We start from the raw sequence: 10,709 nt of genomic DNA on the forward strand, positions 1-10,709 counted from the left end.
TGCTTTCAGGTTTGGTGGTTTATCCACTTGTGCTCTAAGTTTATGAATGTTAACTTGTAAAGACCAAATGAGCTTCATTTTGCATGTTGTATTTGTAATGCATTGCAAGTTGTACAAACTTGCAATATTAGCCAGTTGTTCATTTATTTTAATTGTAATTTTTTTTGTAACAATCTTGAATGTTTGTAGTTTATTTTTTGGACATATGATGTTGTGCGCATCTTGTATGGATGCTGGATTCATTTGTTGGGAATTGACAGGTTATACAAACTTGCAATATTAGCCAGTTGTTCATTTGTTTTACTTGTAATTTTTTTTTTTTGTAACAATCTTGAATGTTTGTATTTTATTTTTTGGGCATATGATGCTATGCGCATCTTGTATGGATGCTGGATTCATTTGTTGGGAATTGACAGGTTATACAAACTTGCAATATTAGCCAGTTGTTCATTTGTTTTAATTGTAATTTTTTTTTGTAACAATCTTGAATGTTTGTAGTTTATTTTTTTGGACATATGATGCTATGTGCATCTTGTATGGATGCTGGATTCATTTGTTGGGAATTGATAGGTTATACAAACTTGCAATACTAGCCATTTGTTCATTTGTTTCCATTTTGTGATTAATAGGTTTGTTGAAAATGTTTGATAAATAATATTTATGTAATTGTTTTTTTTTTGTTAAAATCTATAGGTGGAAGTTTCCTCATGTGACTTTTGCAAAATCAGTATTATATGTATATATTTATTTAATTTGATAATATTTTATAAAACTGGATATAGGACTTGTATGTTTGTAGTAAAAAATTTAAAAATTAAATTAATACCAAAATATAAAATAATGGTAAAAAAAATTATAAGAAACAGATAATCATATTGTATAATGAAATAATTAAAAAAAATTATTTCAATTACAATTTAAGATCATATTGTTAAAAACAAAACAAAAAAATTAAAAAAAAAAAGTATAGTCTTATACATGAACTTTGGGGTTATAAGACAAGAAAACAAAATTAATTCAATTATAAATTATATATTTAAAATTAATCCAATTTTTATCATTATAAAAATATAATGTTTTATAAGTAATTAATTAGCATCATAATATATGTTAATAAACAATATTATATTTTAAAAGCATTTATAATATTTATAAAGAAATGAGGTAATCTCACTCAATCACGAAGTGGTGATCATAACCCCACTTCGGTGTACCAAACACAAAAACTAGTGAAGTTATCTTTTTCATAATTTCACTTCCACCATCCAAACACTTAAAGTGGTTACTGATAATTTTTATCTCAACTAAACACATAGAAGTCAAGACTTTCAACAAATTCACACTCTACTTTATTCACTCACTTCCTAACCAAATAGATGCGATATCTACTGAAGATATTTACCCAACAATACTGACTAAAAAATTGACTAAAAAATATAAATAATAAATAAAATAAAATTGGGGCAAAGAGAGAGAGAGCTTTCATCGGGATAGTTATGGAATTGAAAGGGCTTGAAGCTAATGCGATGCTTGCGTTATCTCTTTGAAAATTGCATCTCCATCCCTTGCTCATTGCCGTTGCCGCTCGTGGCGCCCGGAGGAGTAGTGCTTCTCCCGGAGATTTAAGCCATCGCCTCTGATTCACATCTCAAAGGACGCACAGTGTGCTGTGGAGAACCACTAGCTCTTTGCCTCTTGTGATTCTGATGATGGCCATGGAAGTGTCAAGTAAAGCTCTCAAGGTACTATATCTGCCACCTCAAATTTCATTCAATAAATCATAAAAACTTCCCAATTTTTAAGCTTTGATATAGGTGTATAATTACAAAATAATTAGGAGAATAAACATAATATACAAGTTGTGTGAATGCATACAGACTTGATATGTTTTTTTCCTGATGACATAAACATTTGGGTGCCTTTTTTTTTTCCTTAATAAAAGGTATGCTTTGGTTGTGTTAGACAAGTTAAATTGTTACTCTAGTATATTAGTTCATTACCTTGGAGTTTTATATGTTAAACTGAGCATCCCCTGTATAATATCTGTGTATTTGGGTTTAGTCCCTTGAAACCTTAACATGGTTCATAGGCAATCCAATCATTTGACAAGTATGCACATGTAGTGTTTGATTGTTTACTCTTCACTATATGTGGTTTTTTATGTCATGATTTTCAAATTTTCGGAAGATTGGTTGTAAACTTATTTCATGGAATCAATCTTCTTTAATTTTGTTTGTCAGTCTGCCATTGACATTGGTGATATTTTATGTAAACTTTCATTCATTTGTCTTTTTCATTTATATCTATCTTGAAGATTATTACATTCCTATTGATCATCTTTGGGAGCACCACAATTGGTCAAAAATATTTAATAGCTCTTTGTTTGTTGCAGGTCATTTGTTATGGAAAATGTTGAGCTATCAACTTGGATGATCTACAGTGAAGAAGTGCAATTCTTCTTTGATTGATATTTTGCACAATTTCAATCTTTGACAAATCCTCTGGGACTTTCAGATCTATAACTAGTCATTATTTTTAAACTTTTTTCATTCTTTCTGGCAATTTTCCCTCTACCTATAAATTTTTGGCTTTAGTTTCTTAATTATCTTCAAGAATTGTACCCTAGTGTTATTTATCAATAATATGTTATCGCCTTTTCCACTCTTCCCCTCGCAGTTCAGTTCAGTTACTTATATAGCTACTTCAACTAGCATTAGTCCTCCTCTGTTCATATGGACATATAGTACATTCCTATCAGTAGGAAAGCATATCAAAGCAACTAGCCCAGTTTTCTTTTCACTCCATTCTGCAGTAGCTTCCCTTGAGGAGGCAGCAGTAGAAGATGAGGAAAAAACTGATGCAAAACTTAAATGGGTCGATATTGGCCCTATCATTACAGAGGCACAGAAGCAGGCAATTTCTCAACTCCCTCCAAAAATGACTAGACGGTGCAAGGCTCTCATGAAGCGCATCATTTGCTTCTCCCCTAAGGATGAAATCATGTCTATTCTGCTGGCCTCATGGGTGAAGACTATGAAGCCAATACGGGCTGATTGGTTGTCAGTTATGAAAGAAATTAGGAGGTTGGGGAACCCTCTTCTCTTGGAGGTAAACATTTCCCCTATTTTTTCTTTTTTCATCAGTTCAGTTCCATAATCTTTCCTTGGAATCTGCTCTTTAGAAATGGCTTGTGTTTTAATTGTTTGCTATTATATTTCATTTCCCAGATATAAGCTGGCTGCTTTTTTTTTTTCACTGAAAGTTTCTTAGCCAATTGAACTGTGCCCAACAACTATAATTCCTATGTGCCTTTTAAATTCCATTTTAATTGATGCCCTAGGTTATGTAATTTGAATAGCATATAAAATCTTATTGTGAAACTTTGGTTATATTGAATTGTAAACGTCATATATAAATATCTCGTTATGCTCAATTTTTCTGCCAACTTGGTGCATAAGTAAAACTTGTCAGGAACGTAAGAGTTCTATGCATTTTTAATTTTGTAGATCAGGATTTAAAGATTTGGAGCATCTTTTTCAATGGGCAATCAAATAGTTTCTGCAATGAGCACTACATATTTATACCATTCATACTTTTTTTTAGAGTACTGATAAAGAGAAGCCCCTGCAGCCTCAAGGTCATGGACAGATGGAGGCTCTAGCTCTCATACCCCTGTGGATCACTGCCCCTCAAATGGAGCAAGAGAATATCACTGCCCTCATAATGTATTAGAGTTTTGTCTCCTGACAATATTTTAATTTAAAAGGTGATCGCAGGATCTGGGGGTTATAGAGTAGGCAGATCTTCTGCCCTTATTCCATCCCTTTAGCTCTATATGCATTAATTAAATATCCAGTCAATATATGAAGCATGGAACATGGCAGTATGATTGTCTGGAATCATGCACATGCATACCAGAGCTGTAGCTTATAGTTTTGGATATACAACACTTCCTATGCTAAGGAATGGCCCCTAGCCCCTAAGGAGCCATTGCTGCAAAGGCTATAGGATGACAGCATTCGACAAGCTCCAAATTTAGGTGATATAATTTGTGAGTTTTTCAGTTTGGTGTGGACTTTGTAGGTTTTCTCTTCTAATTACTGCTTTCCAAGGAATATACTTTCCCACATCGTGATATATTTTTGTTCATATAAGATCCTTAAATAATTATTAGGGATTGTTACCATTGATTTATCTATTATACAGGCTGCTGGATTGTGGATGTACATGATTTCTAGTTTTACATTGAAGCAAATTTACTCCCAAACATGACTTGAAGCTTTTTCTTTGTTAGTAATTGTCACTTTCTATACAGTTAGCAATTCTTCTAGGATATACTTTCTGCAGCTCTCCTAACCAAATCCTCTAAATAAGGCAGTATAGCGATTAGTTTATATTACTGTATTTGGCTATGCAAGTATTTTAGTAGAGATCTAAAATATGTTTTAGATGCCAAATTAAGGGTTGGGTATTGTAATAGGTTATTAGGTATCTGATAGCCTGTTTCGATTGATGTGTCTTGCAAGTCTCAAGGGATTAATGAAGCCCAATTTATAAAACTGCAATAAAGCCCATGATTTTGAGTTCTTCCAGATTCCTGGGGTTTAAGAAGGTTCAGTTGTCTACCATATGGATGAGTTTGGAGATGGTCATCGTAAAAAAAATCATATTTACAAGTGACCGAAGTATCAAATTCAAAGAAGGAAATGCTTAGCAACAATGGACAAAACTTACTTCATGTTAAGTTTGTTAGAGGCAATCCTTTATGGGCACTTTTTGCGACTGTGTTATGAGATCATGTGTCTTTTATGTTTTTGGCATGCTATGAAACTTCTCTTGCAATTGTTTGATGATTATCAGTAACTCGGTCTGCCCATATGCTTAGCTATCTAAATGACTCCTAGCTTTCCATGTGAACTAATTCTTAATTCTTTTCCTTCATCCATTGCCCACCAACCACCGCCTTGAAATCTCCATTGTGAATTTGCAAATTAGGTTACTATGACAATTCTTCATTGTTATTGACTTTTTGATTTTGTTTTGCAGTCATCTTTAGGAATATTATTTGGTTTCCAATCTTACATTTCAATGTTCCAATATTGAGAATTGAATCATTATGTTTATTCTCCATCCTCTTTTCATATTTGTCCAATCAGCAAATCTTGGGTCATTGAGAACAATTTTTCCAGTATTCTGTTTCCTGGCTTGGAATACTGCCTTGTTTGGGAAGTCGATGATTTCAATTAGAGATTGTCGAGAAGTCAAACTCAAGTCAATTTTCTAGTCCAGAATAATGCTTGTAATAACTCAAGATAAGGTGAAGAAAAAAAAAAAGTTCCATCTGCTATCAATAGCAGGAAGCTTTATATTGACTAGACAGTGATTTTATTAAAGAAAACCCACAATGGTCTAGTTAGTGTCCTTTTCTTTAAATTTCAATATTCTTGAACATGGTTACCAAGTCTGGTCAGTGAGGGGTTAGAGGATGGCTAAGAAGGAGCAAAAGTAGAGCGCAAGGTAAACGGTTTGTGTTGAAGGTACCTCAACATCAGATGGAATATAATGCTTTTGATGATATCTTAAATTGTGTCTTCTTGTTTGGGCATGATAGCACTTTTCATGAATAGATCATATGCAATTTTTTTTTCATTGTTGGTCCTTCATCCAAACAAATGATGAGAGAAATTATGCAGAGTAGTAATTCGTCTTGATTCCTAAGGTCATTGCCATGCCAAGGAAGTAAGCAGGTATAAGCTGGATGAAGGGCACAAGAAACAATTTTCATAACTGATGAAAAAGTCATGGTGCCATTTTGTACAAATAACAGTCTTTTTTTTTTTTTATATTTTGACAGTCTCTTGTGGACGTGTGTTATAGGTATGTTGTTCTCCTGGGTTTCATGTGAAAATCACAGAGGAAATGCTTGACAAGTGACATGCTAGAAAGCAGACTTTAAGATGAGTGTTTGGACTTGGTTAGCTGAGCTTGATATCTGCTCTTTGTTTTACATGGGATATTTTATGCTACATAGCCATGAGATTTTAACTGTCTACAACCTTGTATTTTTACTATCCAAAGAGTTTAATATGTTATATGTATTCAGAAAACAAAGCTCAGTCTTTGGGACATTTTCAATTACATGCTATGCGGTAGTTCATAGTCTCAAGTTATTTGTTTGGGAAATGCATTATGTTTGGAAGTCATGAGATGTAAATTGAATGCTTTTTCTTCAAACAGTAAAGACTCTCCCACCAGTGAAGTTCATTCTTTGGAAATGTCAATTTCTTTGCATGAAATTGCTACATCTTTTGGCAGTTATCATTTTACTTATATTCTTTATTTGCATACAGTTCTCATCGTTAAGTACTTAAATTGTGTAACGTCATTGCCCTTGTTAGGTTATGGAATTTGCATTGCTGGAAGACTCATTTGAAGCAAATATTCGGGACTACACCAAACTTATCGACATGTATGCAAAGCACAGTATGTTGCAAAATGCTGAGAATATTTTTCAAGCAATGAAGGAAAGAGGTTTTACATGTGATCAGGTTACCCTGACTGTTCTAGTTCACATGTACAGCAAAGCTGGATATCTTAACAAAGCTGAAGAAGTCTTTGAAGAGATCAAATTGCTAGGCTTGCCTGTGGATAAAAGATCATTTGGTGCAATGGTAATGGCCTATGTTAGAGCTGGGATGCTAGACCTCGCAGAGAACCTCCTGAGAGAAAGTGAGGCGCAGGAGATTTATGTAGGAAAAGAAGTTTACAAGGCATTGTTGAGAGCATATGCAAAGCTTGGAAATACTGACGGAGCTCAAAGAATGTTCAATGCCATACAGCTTGCACGAATTGTTCCTGATTGTTGGTTTTGTGCTCTTCTTATAACTGCATATTGCCGAGCTGGTCAGAGTGACAAAGCTCATAGTGTGTTAGAGAATATGAGGACTGTGGGTCTTGATATAAATGACAAATGTGTTGCTTTATTATTGTCTGCTTATGAGAAGGAGAACAAGCTCGAGAAGGCTCTCTCCTTGCTGGTAGACCTGGAGCAAGATGGAATTATGGTTGCTGAAGAATCATCCCAGATTTTGGCAAGTTGGTTTCGTAGGTTGGGTGTTGTCAAGGAAGTAGAACTTGTTTTGAAGGAATTTTCTGAAAGAAAGAGCAATGGGAAAAGAAGCACATTGCCTAGTGAATGAGCAATTGTTTTTTTCCCATGTCGCAAACATTCGAGCAAAAGTAGCAGCTAAAGTGTGAAAAGTCAAAGTTCATTGGTTTTTTTCTTTACAAGCATCTTAAAGTGAAGTCACTAATCTTTTTAGATCGAGGGGCGTATTGTGAACTGAAATGCATTGTGTTCTTATTATGATGAAGTTCTGCATTAAATGTGAAAACTATGCCGCACTCGTGCGCATATTAGTGTTCTTTGAATTGGATCTTTGAATTGGAAGATGTTTGGCTGTTGGTGATATATCTGTAGATGAGCTTGAGTTTATCATGTTCAAAACCCAGTAGACTTTCTGATTATCGACAAACTGCTATTCCTGTACATCAGTAATTTTGCAATGAATTGCGTTTGATATTACTCGGTTTTCAGGGTTTACTGAATTTGCAGTCAATAGAGATGTTGTGAATGGGATACATTCTCCTTATTTGTAGCGTGGAAGAAAAATAACTAAAGATTTGTCCTCTTGTGTTTGGTGAAGTTATTTTCCTGGTTATTTGCTGTTATTTTCTCAGTCTTTAAATTGCACTCAGATTCTGTTCCACAGGAATTCTTACTGGAATATATTCAATAGAAAACATCCTTGTGTAGCTTTTTTTCTTTTGAGGAAATGTGTTTTCAGGGTTTACTGAATTTGCAGTCCATAGAGATGTTGTGAATGGGATACATTCTTTAATTTATTTGTGCGTGGAAGAAAAATAACTAAAGATTTGTCCTCTTGTGTTTTGTGAAGTTATTTTCCTGGTTATTTGCTGTTATTTTCTTAGTTTTTAAATTGCACTCAGATTCTGTTCCACAGGAATTCTTACTAGAGTATATTCAATAGAAAACATCTTGTGTAGCTTTCTTTCTTTTGAGGAAATGTTACAGGGAAAAGTATCAAATGGTCCATGGTTTACAATAATATCTTAGCAAAAACCATAAGGGCTTTTTCAGAAAAAGACTTCTGTTTTGTTTCTTTACTAATTTTGCAGAGGTGCATGTGACAAATTTATTTGTTGTCTGGACTTGATATCGGTATGTATATTTTGGTATATGAAAATTCATGAGTGCATGATTTGCAATTAGTATTATGGACTAAATTTTATTATTATTATTATTATCATCAAATTGCTCTTAGTTCTTTGTCGTTAGACTCGCATTTGTATCCACAAGTCGACGATACGAGCTTTTAATGGAGTCGGGATTTAAATCGAGTATAGACATGAAATTCAGACAACTGTGTTCTTTAATCTCTAAAATTTTAAAAACTCACAATCTTAAGTTCAACTGTTTTAAGCCCAATCTTCCAAAAACTGCTTGAATTTTTGTATAATTTGAGGTGAATTTTGGATTATTTGACATTTTTTTTTTTGCATTTAATATGAATTAGATTATTTTTATATAATTTAATATGTGAGTGAGCATATATATAGTTTATGGAATTCAGACAAAATTTGGACATTAAGACAACCAGGTTTTAAAAAAAATCGGGTTTGGACAAATTAGGTTTGTCTGAATTTAAAATTAGGTCGGTCCATACAACTAGTTTATTTATTTTTAATAATAATTGTCCAAACCTGATTTTGCTCGGATCCAGATTTTTGCCACTCTTCAATTAAATATAGGTGTAAAATTCATATATAAACCTTTAAAACAAAAATAATTTGAAAATTTACTATACACTTATTCAGATCATTAAATGATTTTTTATTTCTTGTCTCAGAACCAACCAAAAATAGCGACCAAAATAACAAATAGTTTCATATAATTTAAAATAATAAAAATTTAAATATATAAATGCATGTTTCTCATCTCATTTGAGTTTATATATTTAAATTCATATTTTTAAAAATTAAGTGACATGAGTCTCTTAGTTATAACTAAGTTAACACGTACGTCTCTTTTTATATTTTTATAATTTTTAATAATTAATGTTAAAAGACCACAAACCCTCATTCATTCCATTGGAATTTGAAAGGGAATCACGTTGGGATGTGAACTATACATTATGCAAGGATCTAATAGTAAATATGCATTAAGTCATACCTATCACCTTATTTAATTTAAAAAAAATTAATTATAGTTCTTTAAATAAATTTTGAATTGGATTCTACTTATGTAGATTTACATAACAATATATATAATAGGTAGACATGTAGTTAGCCTAATAAATTTTTTTATAAATAAAATATCTTCACTGACTGATACATGTTAATTATTGAGATTTAGAATTAAGATTTTCTCCAAATTAAAATTTTTCTATCTCTTTTGCATTGCATTGCATGTGATTAGTTAGAAGTACCACCCGATCATATTTTTCACATCAATCAATTTAAATATAGGTATGTTTCCGCTGTTTCAACAAAATCATTAGGGTTTTTATAAAAAATTATACCCATTAAGTTCCTTATATTCAAACTCCCAAGCTTTTCATTTGGCATGAAAAAAAAAACAAACAACCACTCTCTTGTTGTAGTCTCTTTTTACTATTTTACATCAGATTGAAGTACTATTTTCATAATTAACATTTGGACCAAAATGGAATAAGTTAAGAAAAATTAGTGGCTATGAGCGTGTTCAAGTGGTTAACCATTTTGAAACATGACAAAGAGCCAAAGAATGGACTGCCAAGAATGAGCTACCAATCACATCAATCAAGTCTTTCTGAGCTTCAATTTCACAACAATCTCATGCACTAACTCACATTATTGATTTCATTTTCTATATTAAAACCAGCAAGTACCGAAACTAACCTTTGATGATCATGCAGTGCATGCACTAATAAGTTTGCAAATTGTACATATTTACCCTCTCAAAATCTCATAATCTCATGTGTACATCTCAGAGGCAAATTTTTGATCAAAACCTTTTAATTTTCCTAGTGATTAGACAGGGTTATAAACATAATTCTAAATATTATGAGGATTTACTACTTTTTATTGCTCTATAATAAGATATCACTCTTTTAACATTAGAATTTGGTGTTTTATTTCTCCCATATTAAAGGTCAAGAGTAAGCTCCATATTTTTCAACATTTTAAATGTTAAAATAAATATTTTATTAAAAATATTTATTTAAAATAAAAAGTAATGATGTTTTTATAAAATAGCTTTTTTAAATAGTTTTTTCTAAATGATGTGGATGAGAATTGGTATCTATATTAGCATCCATATCATTTTATGTTTTTTTTTAAATTTAATTTTTTAATATCATCTAGCCCCATAATTGTAAATGGTAAACTGAAAACCATCACCTTGAATCCTAAATTATAAATCGCAAGTTTAGAGTTTAGCACTTAAAATTTAGGTTTAGGGTTTAGTGTATAGGGTTTATGTTTTTAGAATCTTGGGTATTGAGTTTTAATGTTTTATAATACTCCCTCCGTTTTTTTATCTGTCACAAATCCATGTTCTTTTATATCTGTCATTTTCTAACATCAAGAGGCAATTATTATTTTTTTTTCTAAAATTACCGTTAACACTCTATGAGAGAGAAATGTGA

General features: G+C 32.1%; 1 protein-coding gene across 1 annotated transcript; it reads left to right on the top strand.

The window, feature by feature from the left end:
• The first annotated feature begins 1,483 nt into the window (after nucleotides 1-1,483).
• On the top strand, nucleotides 1,484-7,269 carry LOC120265524 (pentatricopeptide repeat-containing protein At1g01970). The gene is made up of 3 exons (XM_039273459.1): nucleotides 1,484-1,742; nucleotides 2,393-3,108; nucleotides 6,399-7,269. Exons 2-3 carry the CDS (start codon nucleotides 2,644-2,646, stop codon nucleotides 7,197-7,199), a joined length of 1,266 nt encoding a protein of 421 aa, XP_039129393.1. The 5' UTR covers nucleotides 1,484-1,742; nucleotides 2,393-2,643; the 3' UTR covers nucleotides 7,200-7,269.
• Nucleotides 7,270-10,709: the final 3,440 nt, after the last annotated feature.

This window comes from Dioscorea cayenensis, chromosome 7 (assembly GCF_009730915.1).
Source record: "Dioscorea cayenensis subsp. rotundata cultivar TDr96_F1 chromosome 7, TDr96_F1_v2_PseudoChromosome.rev07_lg8_w22 25.fasta, whole genome shotgun sequence".
Classification (NCBI taxonomy): Eukaryota; Viridiplantae; Streptophyta; class Magnoliopsida; order Dioscoreales; family Dioscoreaceae; genus Dioscorea; species Dioscorea cayenensis.

Excerpts from the sequence above, each read along its gene's own strand:
- LOC120265524 (XM_039273459.1), top strand. The coding sequence starts at position 2,644 with ATGTTATCGCCTTTTCCACTCTTCCCCTCGCAGTTCAGTTCAGTTACT. Across the intron at positions 3,109-6,398 it reads GGAACCCTCTTCTCTTGGAG|GTTATGGAATTTGCATTGCT; the intron begins GTAAACATTTCC and ends TGCCCTTGTTAG.